This window comes from Amphibalanus amphitrite, unplaced genomic scaffold, assembly GCF_019059575.1.
Source record: "Amphibalanus amphitrite isolate SeventyFive unplaced genomic scaffold, NRLGWU_Aamphi_draft 000210F_arrow, whole genome shotgun sequence".
NCBI lineage: Eukaryota > Metazoa > Arthropoda > Thecostraca > Balanomorpha > Balanidae > Amphibalanus > Amphibalanus amphitrite.
In genome coordinates this window covers 47132-64848 of record NW_024881705.1, presented here as the reverse complement: position 1 = coordinate 64848, position 17717 = coordinate 47132, and the positions used below count along the sequence as shown (strand labels likewise).

Here is a 17717-nt window from a genome sequence, read left to right as displayed (position 1 = left end):
TCCATGTGCTAGAGTTGGGGCGCTGCTGCACGTGCGCACGTGCAGGGGTCGTTTCCAGATCTCGAGAACGGCTCGACCAATTACCCTCAAATTTGGTACACAGTTAGGGACCGGTTAGTAGGGTGCCGTGCACAAGTCAGTTGGGACCCATTTTGCACGTGCGCACGTGCAGGGTGCCGCTTCCAGATCTCGAGAACGGCTGGGCCGATTGTGCCCAAGTTTGGCACATCGCTAGAGACCGGTTAGTAGGATGCCATGCACAAGTCAGTTGGAGGTACCCCCTCGCAATTTCGCACGTGCAAGGCCCACCCTCTCGCTCGCTCCGTTAGTCGCCCCAAAAGGCGTTATACTGGTTACGGAGCGAGCGAAGCGAGCGGAGTCTCACGTAGAATAACGGAAATTTCTGAGTATGAGCGGCCGGCCGTGGTCACGATTCTGCGACGCTTATATCTCAGTAACCACTTGACCGATTTACATGCGGTAATTTTTGTAGGATAGCTTCATTCCTTCTACCAAGTATTGGACTATTCCCGATGCATGTGGGTGACCCCTTATGCACGTGCCACGTGCAAAACGAAGAGGTGTCACTTTTGTAATTGTTGCAATATCTCGGTAACTACTTGGCCGATTGCGCTGAAAGTTGGCATGTAGATAGGCACCCACTAGGCACTGCATATCCATGTGCCAGAGTTGGGGTGCTGCTGCACGTGCGCACGTGCAGGGGTCGTTTCCAGATCTCGAGAACGGCTGGACCGATGGCGCTCAAATTTGGTACACGGTTAGGGACCAATTAGTAGGGTGCCGTGCACAAGTCAGTTGGGACCCATTTTGCACGTGCGCACGTGCCGGGTGCCGCTTCCAGATCTCGAGAACGGCTGAGCCGATTGTGCTCAAATTTGGCACATCGCTAGAGACCGGTTAGTAGGGTGCCGTGCACAAGTCAGTTGGAGGTACCCCCTCGAAATTTCGCACGTGCAAGGCCCACCCTCTCGCTCGCTCCGTTAATCGCCCCAAAAGGCGTTATACTGGTCCCCATTGGCTGTAAATGGTACCCAATCATAGCCTCCATGTAAAGGTTTCTGCTATCCGTGCGACTGTGCTGGGCGTGGCATAGCGTGTCGTGTAGTTTTGGCTATAAGTATCCAACTTCTAACACATCGGGCCATGTCACGAATGGTTCTAGTCTGCCAACTCAGTGTCCCAGAGTGGGACCTCCTCTATCGTTTTCTGGTCGGAGCGTGCTCGCCACAGTTTCCGTGTCGCCGTGGCGTGTGCCCGACCGGTTCCTCGGCCTCCGGTGGGCGGGTCATCATGGATCAACTGCTGAATAGATCCATCCATCTATTGAACTTCGCCGTGAAACTTGACCAAGAACGATGAGAGACCATTTTCCGCCGACCGCTTCAGGGTCTGATGGTGTTTTCCGATAATTTCATACTTTTATACAGACTGTCAAACTGCTGCATATGACGTAAATCAGCCTTTACACAGACATTCCTATTGTCATTGATGTATTGAATGACAAAAATGTGTAAAGGGCTGGTTGCTGTGAATGCTGTGCCATGCCCCGCTCCATCAATTGAAAGAACCGATGTTATTCAATTCCCAGCTTGATATTGCTGGCGAAGTGAATCATGTTGGCAACTTGGCAAATAAGTAGGCGGCTGTTTGTTGCCTAGTCCTCATCATTCCTTCTTGTTGATGGATTACGAACATTTTGATAAATGCCAATCATTTTGTTTATCGTGTAAACGAAGGACATTGGCTTGTTGTATTCGCCTATCGCAGCAAGGTGCCACGGCACGTTGTTTTCCATTTTTAGCTTACACGTTGATTTGTGCAAGAAGATCCACCATTTCCATCGATCCTGAAGCGATAAACGTTCTTTGTGTTTGGCTTTGGTGAAGCGATGCGGTAAATCCGCTGCCGCCCAAAGCGTTGGAGGTGCTGATGTCGAAGTAACCGACTATTTATGGGCTAAATGCCCGGCACTAGATGAAAAATAACGGCACAAACAGCCCAGTTTCCAATTGAAAGAAGAACCAAAAGGCTTTCCGCTGTCACCGTACCACAAAGGGCGCGCAAGGAACCATGGTTCAGTCTGTATTCGATCTGTGTAGGCGTATTCCAGGCATGTTCATTTGGGCACTGTTTGTGAGCTCATCTGCGTTGCCATTGATGCTTGCTTGGGTTTTAAATTTCATTCCGAACTGCAGTAGTGTGAGTGTCGTTTATTGGTGTTGACGAAAACAAGGTCTTCCTCCCAAACTTCAGCAACTGAATTATGTAACTAAGAAATTGAAGACTCTCTGCCGGCGTAACACGGCGAATTATTAATCAACAATCTATTTGTTAGCAGGCAAACCCAGTAAACAAATACTCGCAGGAGTTCGAGAATTGTCTGCCCTGAAGTGATGTCCCACCGTTACATTCGAGTTGAGTTGATATAACCGTGAGTGCTAACTCACTGCTCACCGATCTCACAATAGACCGATCGGCCTGGTTCTGTGCCGGAACTGGCAGCGGCTGTTTGGTGTTCTAGCTAAGAGGTCATCACCCGCATTTCACGGGCCTTCTCACGTACTGCCGCCAGCCGAAATGGGTCGCCCTCCGAGCCATTATTGCTGTCATTGGCCGCTCGAGTGCGGAGGTAGTATTTCATACGACATTGGCGTATTAAATTCCGTACATTGAGTAGATGCTATTAGATATAGGCGTTTGATGAGTTTAGAATGAGTTATGCATTGATGCATGTGGAGATTCGTTGCAGTGACCTCATCGGGCTCATCGGCGATAGTCGATTGCTATTCCGGTGATATTCTTCATTGGTAAATAACAAAATAACATTCGATAAACGTGTGCGCCTATCTCTTTTGTCGCACATGATTAACCATCACTTGCCGTCATGTATTTCCGGTATAATGTTTCCTCTCCTCTGGAAAGTGCAGCGTTCATCACACTTTGTTTGTGCCGTCTCGACGCCACTGTAAACACACACACTAGCGCGACAATGCCGGCGCCGAATATACGAGCCGTTCGGCGGCGATGGAATGTTTGGTACGTTCGGTATGCCATAACGAGCAGGCAGCGTTCGCGGCTAGTTCGACAATCGGCAGAGACTTTGGAGTTTGCAGACGTCCCGGCCCTCCGTTCTACGAAGAGAAGCAGCATGCCCGGAGTTGAAGCATTCACGCCGTAGATTGTAGGATAGAAAATGGACGGTTGATACCCTCAGACACTCAGCATTTGTGTGAAAAATTCTGAAAACAGCTTTATTAGTTTATAACACATGGCCCGGTAAAACAGGTCAATTATATCGCATAACAAAAACAAAATGCTATTCCAAAAGCAGGAGGCTGTGACCTTGTGGGAACATTACCAGATGTTGCGAACTACACGGAAAACTAAAACGGGCAAATGTTTCAAACCCTAGTTTGTAGACAAAGCTGGTTAAAATTCAACAATCATGTGAAGCAAACAAAACAGTTAGTCATATTAGAAAAATGCTTGCCAGATACACAAATTCACATGGGGTGGATGGGGGACAAACCCACAGAGCAAACAAACATATGTGCTTCTTAATGAATGAACGATCACAATAAACCAAATCGATCACTTGGCAACACTTAATCCCTTCCGTTAGCTTGATAGCACGTGGTAAGTTGCGGGGAAGTTCAAATCCCTTCTCAGGCCAGCAATGTCATACCTATACATAACCTACGTTCATATCATCTTACCTAATCCATCTTACAGAAGTTGATTATTATTAACGAGGTGAAATTGTTCCATTAGAGACAATAATAACGTGTCATAATAAATGGGAAAGTACTCTGCCTATTACTTATGTCTGAGAGAAACCGCGTTTCTCTATCAGTATTTATCATTGATCATGTCAAGTCGTCTTGATATTAAGCCAATGTTAGAGAACCTGTTAGCCTTATGCTGATTTTAAAGGTTTGCCGGCCGGGCCATCGCACAAACATATACGATGGGTTTGGAAATTTCTAAGAATGGCGCCATGCACTTTCGCCGATCAAGAATGGGAGCTTTTAGTGACCTCTCAGAGTTTGTCTTTTGGAATGGCACGCCACGCCACTTAACCTTTAGCACAATCGCGTCGTTCGGTTGATGATTGAAATGTCACCCTTTTGCAGGTCACTTGGCACCAATTTTCAGCAATGCACGCCTCATGCCGATAACTCTAAATCCCGGGGCGAACACCGCGGATTAGCATTCCCCTCCAACGTAGGGTAATTCATGCATCCTTAACATCACAGTTTCCAACTGATTGCACCTGACCCCGCTGTGACGGTGACACAACACTGGGCTCTCGTCCCGTCCCGTCACCGCTCCCATCAGAGTAACAGCAGGCCGCCTCACGTAACCCACCGATCCCCACGGTCGACAGGCTATGTCCTCTACCCCCACTGAGCTCCCTGCAGGCGCGCTGAGAGCTAATAGCTGCGACATCTCGCCTCGCTTTGGCGCCGGCGGAGCTCGGATGGAGCTACTGCGGAGCTACGATGGAGCTATGGCAGAGAGCTACGGTGATGTGATGGCGGAGCTCAGCAAGGCACAGCAGCTCCTGAGCTAACGCCGCCGGAGCGTGTCAAATGTGACCACTCGCTGAGAACATCCGAGTCCTCCCGGGCCGAGAAGACACTCTTCCAGCCACCTCCAACTGTCTCCAGTCGCCCGGAGCCGCTTGGAGATAGTAAGCATAGCCCGAATTTCCTCGAATCTTCTTGGGAACGTCTCCAGTTCTGTCAGCGGCCACATTTCTGCCAATCTGTTCATCTTACCGGGGAGTATCCAGGTGCCCCTGATGGCGGCCCGCTCGAGATTGACATCAGAGCGGCAGTGCCGAGCTCTTCCACCCCGTCTTGGAATACGGGCAATGGTCGGCGCGTCCCCTGGCACCTATGGCAGGAGAGTCGAGTAGCCACCCCCGCTCTGACATTTACCCCACCACTGAGCGAGTTCACGGCTCTGACATACTCCGCGCCGGGCACTGAGGGTGAGTGGGTCTGCCGCGGAGCGCGGTACGACCTCCCACTGGGAGCAGAGGAGGCCCGCCGCTCCTACACGTAGCAGCAGTTCAGAGGGGTGACCGGCAGCGGCGGCAGTAGAGTGAGCGGAGGGCGGTCTTCAGCTCCTCTGCGCCACCGCACTGGCACTACCGTTGAGCCGGTCCGGTGCCGGCACCTTCAGCACCGGAGAGGTCAGACTGTCGGGCGACCCCTGTGGAGCGTGGAAGACAGAGTTAGAGATGCAGGGACATTGAGACACTATATTAGGACTGCCTTTTATGCAATAAAACATGTTCGAAAACGCGTCGCGAGGGGAAGGTTGAAACATCGAGCTTTGTTAGCTAAATTGTTGTGAAATAAGCGCCGACAAAAAGAGCGGTTTGCCGGTACCTTTGAACCTTTTCATTGTCATATTCCAACATTTTACAGCATTTTACATTGTTGGAATATGGAAAACCATTTCCTTTACATCACTTACTCCAAAGGGTAGCCCACACCACACATCGTATCAAACATTATTCCCGTTCTACATCACGCACCCTTTCACATTTCAATCTCGCTTTCCCCCTGATCTCCCCAGCCCGGGCTTTACCAGCGCGTGACTGGCCGACTCGCTGCATTTAGCGCCATTGGGCGAGCATTCAGGGGAGGCTGCCACTCCCATTTGTACGTAGCCCGAGGTGCCACACAGCCGCAGCCCACAAAGCGGCAATTGCAGGCGGGCGGCGACGCCGCTGAAATAGCTGATTAATATCGTGTTTACGTCTCGACTTGCGTACGGGGGAACGTAGGCGATCGGACGAAGGAAGCCGTATAGAGCTAGCTGGGGCTAAATTGAACTCTAGTGAATAGCTACCTCTGATATATCGGTATTCACAATTTTTTTTTTTTGTGCGGATGGATGAAGAGCAAGTTAGGGACACGGAACTGGGAAACTGGTGGGTCCCCAGCGAACCCGACACTCTCTAACTTACGTTGGTCGTCTCCACTGTGACAGTGGGCGTGCCGTTGGGCACGGCTGACCCGGGAGAGGTCACGTCCTTGACCTCTGCGTCCCGCACACTGGTCTCCGAGCTGGCCGCCTCAGAACGAGCGTCCTGTGGACATAAAGAAATAGACAGCTTAGATCAATGTTTGAGCCAAATGTATGGATAAGCCGGACCGTCACGGTCTGACTTATCTGGACATTTGACGTCTCATTTATTGTTGTTGTGCGTGGCAGATACACCCCTGTATCCAGTTTTCACTTTTCATATATTTCCACGCCTTTTTATAAAAAATATGCCTATCAACATAAGTCCAGAGATGGCGGCATTATGCTCAGTGTTATCATCCTTTGTTCTGGTGGGTCTCAGCGCCTTGTTGCGCCGGCTCACGCTGCCACACTGCTGGCAGCGATAGCCTATTTTCCAATTCATCGCCAATTCGTCGATAAGTTACCGTGGAGCTGCGCTTATCGCGCCTCTTTGGCCGGCCGTAAATTGATGATGAAACACCGCTTCACTCATGCATGCGTAATCAAGTGGACGCCCAGGCTTTCCAATCACGGTGGAGATTGTTTATTGCAAACAGTGCCCATGAAATTTCGTCCCGGTAAATTGGGTATATGGAGCGGCACATGGGCCCCATCACCACGCCACCTGTTGCTGGGCTGATATGTCACGTGACGCGTCACATGACTGGGACGGCGTCAACTGAGAAGATAAAAAATAGATAAAATAAAAAGCAATGTGGCGTGTCACATATGAGAAATGATGATCCTTTTTTCTGTCATCGAGCACTCATCACTGTTGTACTTCAGGTGTTCATGGGTCCATACAGAGTGGTATGGACCGATCTATGAATATACTAGTACTTCTGATGCTTTCCTTGAAAGCACAATATTTCTATTTTTGTGAAATTTTATAAACCACTTTGTATCGTGATCGATGTTGATCACTCTCAATATTTACTGAGGGTGAGATCCAGTAGTCCGCCGATAGACACCTGGCATCGGACGTGTTTCGATTGCTAGACTATTTTTAACATTCCTGGAAGACGGGTTTCTGTTTAGACGAGCAGCGTCGCTCTCATTTATTTCTGCTCTCGGGGAGCAGCAATTATCAGGGTGAATGATGCACTGCTCGGGACACGCCTGGCGGGATGGCATACATCAAAGTGGCAGGGTGACATCCAGAGTTCTTCGCTGCTGTTTGGAAGATGACAAAGTGATTTACGATGACAGCTTCATGACAAATGTTTGGTGTCAGGTGCCAGCTCATTTAATTTTAGTGAGCATATGTGCCTTCGGTGTTGATGCTCTCCATTTTACATATATTCGATGCGCGTTTTTCACTATTCGTCCTCCTTCACGTGAGTGTTGCTCTTTTTTTAACCCGAGGCTGTCTCCCACCAGCTTTCTCCATCTCCTGTGGCCTCAGAGGCTGGCAGGTGACCCTGTCGGACCCGGAAGCCGCAGTGACCACCTTCACACCCACAACCAGCGCGGCGGGGTGTCGGCTCACGGCTACCTCCCTCCCCAGTCCCCCACCGGGGGGCGCGCCGTGCCATTACGGGCCGGCACCGGGCGGCCACCGGCCAACGCTGCCACTCATTGTACGGACAATCGATAGCCAATCTGACTGGGCAGACAGCCGGCCGACGGACGAGCGTCTCCGCGGTACATCCATCGTTCGAGCCGCGAGCCGAGAGTTCCCTGCCCCTCCGTCCGTCCGCCCGCCAGGACAGGAACATTACCGAAGAGCTCTGTGCGCCGTCTCGCCTGCCGCTCCGCCTCCGGCACAATGGGGAAGGACAGGATATTGCCACGGCTCTCTCTTCTCCGCTCCAGCTGCCGTCTGTCCCGCCTGTCCCGCCCTTGTCGCTGCCCGTCTGGATATAGCCGTCCTGATGTCTCGTCGTACTGTGACGGATGGGCGAGGAGCCGCCCCAGTCGCTGCTTATTCTGTATCCGCTATTGTAGGACGTGTGTCGTAATTGGACAATGGATGTACGACATCTATCAGAACAGGATTTGCAGTTGATAGTCGGTGACTGCATTAACTCTTCAAATACCCCTTTATACTTACCTCCCGTCCCTTCTTTGTTTACAAGGCTGACGACCACTATTGAATAGCCGTGCGTATTTGTGTATCTATGTATGTCGCAAGCCGTTAAGAAACTCGACCCGTTCACTAATTGGCCGGGCCGTCAACACAATAACACATGTCAGTTGATCTTTGGCTGTGAGTCGACCCGTCCAAACACTTCTCCCCAGGTTTTCGCATTTTGAGTTGTCTCACGGGACCTTCTCTCTTAACTCTTCTGAAGGCCATGGTGACTACCCGATCACTCACTCGGACGTCCTTACCCTTAAAGGGACAGTATCACCATTTTGATGAAATTTGACATTGCATAGGCCCCACCTTTCTGGTCCGGGAACTGAAGACCGATCCTCGAAGCTCCACACCGTTATCCCGCTATCGCCGCTCAAAGTACGAAAGGTGTACCACACTTTGAATCGTGCTTCACTATCTTCACTGTTTAAATGTTTGCGCCGTTTTGAATTGACCGCCAGTAATAAAACTTTTACCCTGGTCATTTCATCAAATTTTATAAAGCCAAAACGTTTTTTCGCACTTATTCATCACCGTTAAATTCATTAAATAGTCGTAGGCAATTTCCGCTGTTTCCTTCGGATTCTAGCGGCTCAACAAAGGAATTCCTTCAGCTTGAATCACAATCTCCCTCCAATGTATGACGTTTATCACGTGATTGTCACGTGATATTTTCTCCCATTGTCAATTGTCACGTCCAATTGTCACTCCCTCCAATTGTCACGGAATATTTTTATAGGCAATACCTAAGGCTACCTCTCCCTAAGGACAACTCAATCAGAAGAACGACCGCGTAAGCGTAGCGTCAATAATGTATTATCTGCGCCAGTTCTGTAGTAATTTTGCATGCTTCCAAACTGGTGGCCATGCTTGTATAGTGGTGGATCGCTCATGAAAATGAATCATGAAAATGAAATGTGGTTGCAATATTTTTAACCGAGTTCGGTCCTCAAACTATGTTTTTCTGATTCAGAAAAATAAGAAATGCTAGTAAAAAAAAAAATCAGCTCCATACATGGATTTTTTTTCGATGATACTGTCCCTTTAAAGTTTTGCTCTCTCTTCATTTTTTATTTATTCATTTTTGAACTTACTGCATGTGGTTCTAAAGTTTTTACATTTCCTCAAACTTCTGAGTCTGGATTTGTTATGTTAACGTATATAACAAAGCTATATACGTTAACATAACAAACTGGTTCTTTCTTAACGATATGCAAAGCATAGATATCATTGTCATAACAGTTTGTAAATACGTCGTACACAGGGCCCGATTGAATAAAAGCACCCCTTCTCTCAATTTCATGCTAAATACGCTGAAGATGGAAGCGCAAAAAGAATACAATCGATATAAGTCAAAGGACAAACTGAACGAATTTCAGACAAAGTGGGGAACACTCGCACAAATTCTGCAAAGCAACTAATTGAGAAAACAAGGTCGCCGCGGCATCCCCGGAGCTTCCGGCCCACGCACCCACGCACACACACGCACGCACCTATACACACACACACAAATGCAAACACACACCCACACCCACACCCACCCACACACACACACACCTATACACACAACACAAACATCACACACAAACACATACTCTCACATGCCCGCTTTCTCTAAGAAACGCCTCTGTTGCATAGCGTGTCCCGCCCGCCCCTAACCCAACCCGGCTAACCGGAGGCCGGCCCTATTAAGGGTCGGCCGGCCGGCCGGGCGCGCGGCTCGCCACCCTATCAGGGTGACGGGTCGCGGGCCCGGCCGGCGGCCTGGGGCATCGCCCCAGCGAGAACGAGTACATGTGGGATTCGCGGGGCGATGCGGGGCGGGGCGAGTTTTGTGAACGTTTGGTGCACTCGCATTGTGACATGCCCAATATGTGCAAGCATCCATATACATGAGTGACATGTGATTCACGATGTACGTGTACCTATACATCATATGTGCGTATATGAACGAAATAAATTTAAAAAAAAAAAAAGAGTCTGGATCCCGGGAACTGTTACTAAAGTTCCTTGTTCCTCGTTAGTTTGTTATTAACAATGTTGCGAAGTTGTGCTGAACCGTGATACTCAGTACTCACGACGTTTCTGAGTGACAAAGACTTGAAACACTTGCCTCATAATTTTTTCATTGTCAAAATTCAACTGCACGGCGCATTATAAAACTTGAATTTCTCGTTATTCATGTCTTTCCGTCGCAGGTGATTTTGTTCGGTCATTTTACATTTCTTTGCTATGCTTCACCAGCAATAGGACGTGGGAAGTACGCTCAAAATAGGTACGGACAGATGAATCACTGAGCGGGTCTATTTCAAGTTTGTTGCTGTAGCTATTACAAATGTGGGGTCCACCTGCCCTGAGAGCAGATGTCACTTACTCTCCCATAGCATCTCTGTACTCCTCAGTATTCAAATGAGCCAATTTAACAACCTGAACTGAATGTCTAAAATGTCTCGCTGATTCCATTTTGGTGCGCTCTGACCTCAGTTCACCTCCTGTGACCGCGAGGTCTACTCATCATAGCCCTGACGTCAGAGAGAAGCGTCCCTAATGCACGCGCCGCGCGACTGCCCGGGACACGCCCGCGCTAATGGGAGCCATGTGTCTTGGTTTCATGCGGCACTGGACGGCTGAATGGAGCCGGTTAAAAGCCCAGTATTTCTGTTAAACACGCCACTTTGTCAAGCCGTTGGGCTCCAAAGGGACATTGATGAGAGCCTCGTGAGGCTGAGCACCCTCACAGGGAAACATGTATATATCTGCCGTGCTTGCATCCCAGTTATTTTGTTATAACTCATGGCACCTGAGCCACTTCATGTAGTGTTGAACGAAAGTTCTTACGTAACCTAAAAATGACAACACTACAACATTTTTTTTTTGGGGGGGGGGCAATTCCTGGCATTTTCTTTGGGGTGGGGAATTTCTATACCCATGTACCCACATTTTACCTAATCCTTTGTCCCTACCTTCTACTGTCCCTATATCCCCTCACATCCTTCATACGTCTTTTTCTGCCTCCGTCTCTCCTCCTCTCATCCTCTGTGTCTCCCCTAGTCTCCTCACTCCTCAGTGTCTCCTCTCATCCCGGCGGCGCGGACGGGGGGCGTCCAATCGGCCCAGATTGGTCCGGACAGCTGGCAGCTCAGTACCGATGGGAAAAATCAACCCCTCCCCACCCCCAACCCTGGGGGTATCATCGAGCCGTCGGCGCCGACCCGATGGTAACAAAGGGCTGCTGCCACCACCGTCAGTGGCGGCGATAACGCCGGCGCGTCGTTTGCATTGCCATTGAGTCGTTGACGCATATTGCAGCGGCCCTGATGAAGTTTGCAAGGCTGGGACGGAATGGAAGGGGTGGGGAGGGAGTATTATTGTTTCCTAGTGATGGGTAGATTGTATTTTTTTTTTCAAAGGAGGTCGCCAGTATTTCGGTTGCAGCTTGTAATCGTAGAGAGAGGGTTCCATGATGATGAGAGCATACTGACCTGAGATGCCTTGTTAGCTGATCTGCCTACAGCCTGGTTATTGCATTTGCATTGATTGAGAGATCCTTAATTAGATAAACTTTATTAATAAGGCGGATGCCAGTGCCTAGTGGTAACACAATTTGGAAGCTATGGCTCCATTGATTTTCGTTACAGACTGCAATTAGGTTATTATTGCGTTAATTTGCGATGGAAAAACAACACGAAAATAATAATTATGACCCATGTTGGCAGTCATCTTTTCATGGAACGCGCAGTTAACATATGAGAAAATTATCTTTAGACATAACCCAGTATAGAGTAGACTCCCAAGGCCACCGCAATAATGCTCCGGAATTGTATTTCTTCATATTCGAATTGGTGTACATTGGGATATTGTAGGGTATCGTTATCAAATGAAATAATGAAACCTCGTGTAGTACGAACGAAATGAAGTTTTCCCGAGAAACTGAGAATGCAGTGGCTAACAAATGAAATTCTGTTCTGCAGAAGCATTTGCTCTTCATTGGAATTGATATGACCGTCCTGAAAGTAATTTCATGTTTCAGCTCAGTGTTGATAACGGTAACATCTTTAAGCACCTCATCAAACGAAAACACTGTATTACGGAAAAATGTATATGAGGTTCGCATGTTACCAGGTCCTTATTGCCACTTAGATGCGTTCATAATACGCTGGCCACACAATCAAATTCATGATTGAACTCAGCCTTTGAATTGGTATATATCCGCCAATTCAATTTTCCAAATGCAATATCGGGACAAATAATGAAGAAGAATGACCCGCAGACGCACAGTGAAAGATGAGCTCAGCGTTCCTCGATGTAAATGTAAACGATGTGAATGATGAGCGAAGTTTATCCATCAGATTTCATTTAGAGCTAATACATTAATGCGTCGGCCAGGCCATGTTATATGCGCACGCCTGTAGCATTATATCAATGCATAATTCATAATTAGGACCGGGGGATTAGGAGACTGCTTGCACACACATCGACGCATCCAAGTAAAGGGATATTATTCTGAGAACTTAAAGATGACAAATTATGTGTCGAGGGTGTGCAGTTGAAGTTGGTAACTAATTAGGGGAGAGTGGGGCAATGGCGACACCATAAGCATTTTGCTCAATAGCTTAGCTATTTGAAGCTATTTTATGGTGATTTTGACTGTGGTTATAGCCAAAGGAATAGGCTTTCAGATAGCACCCAGTTTTAGTATCTCAGATCATTGATGACAGATTCAGAGCCTACGCGAAAATGTGGTGAAAAATGGAGGTGCAAAAAGCGAGGGGTAATGCCGGCCACTAAGTGCAATAGCACAAAAGTCGAAATATCGTCACTGGTATTCATCCGTAAACCGTTCTTTCGATGGAAATTTAAGTGAGAATTAAGAAACGACAACTGTATTCAGCAGTTAACAGTACTGAGTACACTGCACTGCAACACAACACTGCACTCGCTGCAACACAACAGCGCGGCGCCAACAGAGCAGCAAACTAACACAACCGTAAACACAGCAAGCAAACTAACACAGCCGTAAACACAGCAACCCGAAACGTTGAGCTTTAACGACAGAAGTCGCAAACAAAACCGCGTGGAGTCATTCAGGACACGTGTCCGGTATTACCCCGAGGTCAGCTTTATTTTAAGAAAGCAGGCAGCAGTCAAAGGCATTGCGTCGCAAACGCCTCACATCCAGCAGTCGCTTAAGAAAGGCTTAATTGAAGGTCATTGCAAAGCAGCACTTCTGAAAATGCGTTAACACATTTCACAGTCGGCAAATAGATGCAACAAAAATTAAAAATCAGATACGAAAAACACATTTAACGCTATAAAAATGAAAATAATGGAGCTACCGTGGCAAAATTGCACCACGTGCTAGAATGGCGCTCAACTGAAAGGTAAACAACATCAGCTAATTAGTGATGAACAAAGTACTCACTAGAGATGGGTGGCCGGCATTACCCACCGTCCGCCATTGCCCCACTCTCCCCTAAATGCTTAGTGGTTGTAAGGACGCTTAGAGCAATAAGCTAGCCAAAACCATCTGAACCTTTTCTGCCCGTTCTACGCAAAGAAACTATTTGTTTTACTATATAATATCGACGGATCTATGTCGAGTTGATGATCTTAGTTTTCTTCACGAGTAGCTCAGGAAAAGCATGGCCATTGACCAGCTCTTCCCTATGTATGTCGCGGTCGCTTGCCGACACCATAACACACATGGTCTGTTCTGCCCCGCTCCTGTTTATCGGCGATACGACCCCACTGCTGCATACCGCCGCTGTGTACCCGATGACGTCACTGTCTGCAGGTCAGTCGCTATGGGCCGTTAGTCCCCCGGCATTGGACCACACCGGTCGATTGGAGACCACTGGGTGTTACCGAGGTGGTAGTTGCAATCGTTAGAGTGGCGTCAGTCTAGTGCAAACGTTGCCTGGGCACCGGAATATGGCATATGAGGACATTCCCTGTTTATCGTCTGTCGCAGGACCATTGGTGTGTGTAACTACTTACTGAAAGTATCACTGAATACCTGACTGAATGTCATCGGCAAACAGCGTCCCTACGGATCTGCCATGGCGAAAGGAGGGCTGCAAATGTGAAGGAAGTCGATATTGACATAAGTCGTCATTTTGAAACGGAACGGTATTCGGTATTTGCTGACTTATTGGTCCATTTCGTTTTGATCCACCACCTCGAGACCCGCTTCTGATGACAATGGTGTGCCAGCTCGACTTTTCTCGAGTGTCGGGGCGGGGGCGGACGGACACGGTCAGATGCCAGTCTCCCCACTGTCACCTGATCAAAGGCGGCCCTCTCTGTTGGCGTTGGCCGTCAGCGGCAATGGGTAGGGGTCGGTGACGTCACGCCAGTCCATCAGTGCACCGCTGTACCGAGAACGAGGCCTCACCTGTCCCGGGGGCGGAGTCAGAGGCGGGATCAGACGGTCCGACTGAGCGGGCGGGCTGGTTAGAGGTCACTCACTGGTGGGGTCCGAGAGAACACGCCGACCTAGATGCATTCCTCAAATATGCCCGATGCTTCAATAAATACGAGTCTCTTAAAATTTTGCATCTGTATGTTTCGATAAACATCGCCAGGCGGGATGATAACTAATTGCTCCACTATCGTCGGTCAGCCCCCTCCACAGACGTTTTTTACTCATCCCTACACACGTGTCTCATCACAGAACGCCACCATCCCTCGCATGGTTACTCTCTCAGCACGTTTCCATCGCGCAGCTGTCCGTCACCTGCCCGGCGTAACCTCTCCAGAGAGGCGCGGCACAGACACTGCTGGACGAGCGCCAACCCAAGCGGTCGGACTCGGTCGGAGTCGGTCGGACTCGGTCGGACTCGGTCGGGGAGAGAGAGGAGTCGGTCGAGGAGAGAGAGAGGAGCCCGGACCGTGGCGAACTGAGACACGGAGCTTTGTCACGACAGACAGGCGCCGGCTGTGTGTGAAGACATCTGTCCGACAGGAATAGCTGCCGTTGTGGGTGGACTGGGAGGTCCGCGCTGCTCACTCCGGTCCGGCTCTACCCTCTCTGACCCAGCCCGTTCCTCTCCGACCCTATACGAACCTCTTCGTCTCCCTCCGACCATCCATGGCCCTCTCCGTTCCTCTGTCCCTTTCCGTCCCTCATGAACCCTCAACGGCCCTCATGGACCCTCCTCGTCTCTTCTCCGTTCCTCTCCATCCCTCTACGCCCTTCCTCGACCCTAGCCGTCCCTTCTCGGCCCTAACCGTCTCTCTCCGTCCCTCTCCGCCCCTCCCCGTCCCTCGTTGACCCTCTCCGTCCCCTCTCCTTACCTCGCCAGCGCACCTGAACCCTCCCCATCCCTCTCCGTCCCCAGTCCTGTCCCTCACGGCCCCGCGGTCCATGCCAGCAGTGTGTCACTGTCAGTCCGTATCACATTCTGCCCCCTCACTGTCCCCCGGCTCCTGTCCCACCGCTGAGTTACAGGCACCCAGTCCCATTGTGTCTCACTGGACGGCGTCCTTCTGTCGCACGCTACAACTAGTTTAGCTTGATTGTGATACCTCAGGGGTATTTGTAGCATTGGCTGTGTTGTTTTAACAAATATGTGTCACCGCTCGAGACAGATTCGTGAGGCATATTTTCCGTGACTGATGCAATGTTATGACTGGTGGGTATTTTTACCCATGGTGATGGTCCGATGCTGGCGTTGTGATCTTTCCTCTTCGAGGAGGCCACTGTCTTCAATGTCTCCATTGCTGTATTTTCTCCATCAGGTTGAGCCAAAGAAAGCCTCGCTGGAATCCAGCCGTACCATCAGCTGCTTTCAAAGTTCGCATACCTTGCCTTTTCCCATCCCTCTTAGCTCAATACCCACGTACCACGCCTCAGCGCCCCCCCCCCCCACCCCTCGCCCACTCTGCTCCGCTAATGTGACTTCCAGTGCTTAGTATTCCTCTAGTACGCACGTATTCCGGCGCTGTTGGAGCCAGCCGAGATGGCATCGGTCTCAGCGGTACCGCCGCCGGAATCAGGCCCGGTTCGTGTCTATTTCAGGCGGGCCGCACTCTGCCTCGCCCTAATTTCCATATTCAAGGCGTCAGATATGTGCAATGCGGCAAGGGATGTGACATATACCGTCCCGGTCATCACCAAAGGGACTCGTTACTGAGTTAGACTAGCTGGACTGCGTTTGTTTAAGGGAATCATAAAGTGGGATAAGTGACGCGTGTAGAACTAAGTCCGCTATTTGTGCAATCTCTTGACTACAGTCTAAGAATGACTTAATTTTCCGACTTTTCCTCCTCTTGTTCACTCAAGAGAATGTGTCGCTTAGTTCATCCGCGGTGCTTAACATAACAAAGTGATCAATTTTGTTGCAAGGTGGGATATAAAACCAGTAAAACGCCTTTTGGGCGAAGAACGAGCGAGCGAGATAGTGAGCCCTGCACGTGCGGAAGGGCGAGAGGGTACTTCCAACGGGCTTGTGCACCCTCCAACCGGTCGCTAGCGGTGTACCAAATTTGAACGCAATCGGCCCAGCCGTTCCTGAGATCTGAAAGCGGCATTCTGCACGTGCGCACGTGCAAACGGGGTCCAAACTGACTTTTGCACGGCACCCTACTAACTGGTCCTCAACCGTGTACCAAATTTGAGCGCAATCGGCCCAGCCGTTCTCGAGATCTGGAAGCGCCCCCTGCACGTGCGCACGTGCAGTAGCACCCTAACCGCAACACATGGGAATGCATTACCTGGTGGGTGCCTATCGGTATGCCAAGTTTCAGCGAAATTGCCCCAGTAATTACCGAGTTAATAAAATGGGAACAAATTTGACACCTCTTATTGTTGTATTTTGCACGCGCACTGGGGGTGACCTACATGCATCGAGAGTATCCTATGTTTGGTAGAAGGGATGCTGCTACCCTATAAAAATTACCGCAAGTCAATCGCCCAAGCGGCTGCTGAGATATGAGCCTTTCAAAATCACTACTTTTGCAAAACAGCTTGAACACCCTTGACTTTTCACGTGGCACGTGCCACGGCGGTCACTGAGATGTATCAAAAGTAGTAAATTACGGGGTAGAAGGGATGGGGCTACCCAGCAAAAAAGACCGCAGGCCAATCGGTCCAGCGGTTGCTGAGATATAATCCTCTCAAAAGCGTTACAGGCCGGGCCGGGCCGGGCCGGGCCGCTCATTACGAGCGAGCGAGCGCAGCGAGCGAAGTGAGTCTTTTCAATACCAGTAAAACGCCTTTTGGGCGAAGAACGAGCGAGCGAGATAGTGAGCCCTGCACGTGCGGAAGGGCGAGAGGGTACTTCCAACGGGCTTGTGCAAAGCACCCTTCTAACCGGTCGCTAGTTGTGTGCCAAATTTGAACGCAATCGGCCCAGCCGTTCCTGAGATCTGGAAGCGGCATTCTGCACGTGCGCACGTGCAAACGGGGTCCAAAATGACTTTTGCACGGCACCCTACTAACCGGTCCCCAACCGTGTACCAAATTTGAGCGCAATCGGCCCAGCCGTTCTCGAGATCTGGAAACGCCCCCTGCACGTGCGCACGTGCAGTAGCACCCTAACCGCAACACATGGGAATGCATTGCCTGGTGGGTGCCTACCTGTATGCCAAG

The 17717-nt window shown here is 49.8% G+C and overlaps 1 protein-coding gene across 2 annotated transcripts in view; it reads right to left on the bottom strand.

Moving 5' to 3' along the window:
- Positions 1-2888: 2888 nt before the first annotated feature.
- Positions 2889-17717, bottom strand: part of LOC122385161 (zinc finger homeobox protein 3-like) — a 56265-nt gene continuing 41436 nt past the window's right edge. For both annotated transcript variants that reach the window (XM_043373235.1, XM_043373234.1), the window contains exons 8-9: positions 6005-6127; positions 2889-5241 (exon numbers count right to left, since the gene is read on the bottom strand). In XM_043373235.1, the coding sequence (XP_043229170.1) occupies positions 5149-5241; positions 6005-6127 (216 nt within the window). In that variant the 3' untranslated portion in view covers positions 2889-5148. The remainder of the gene's footprint in view (positions 5242-6004; positions 6128-17717) is intronic.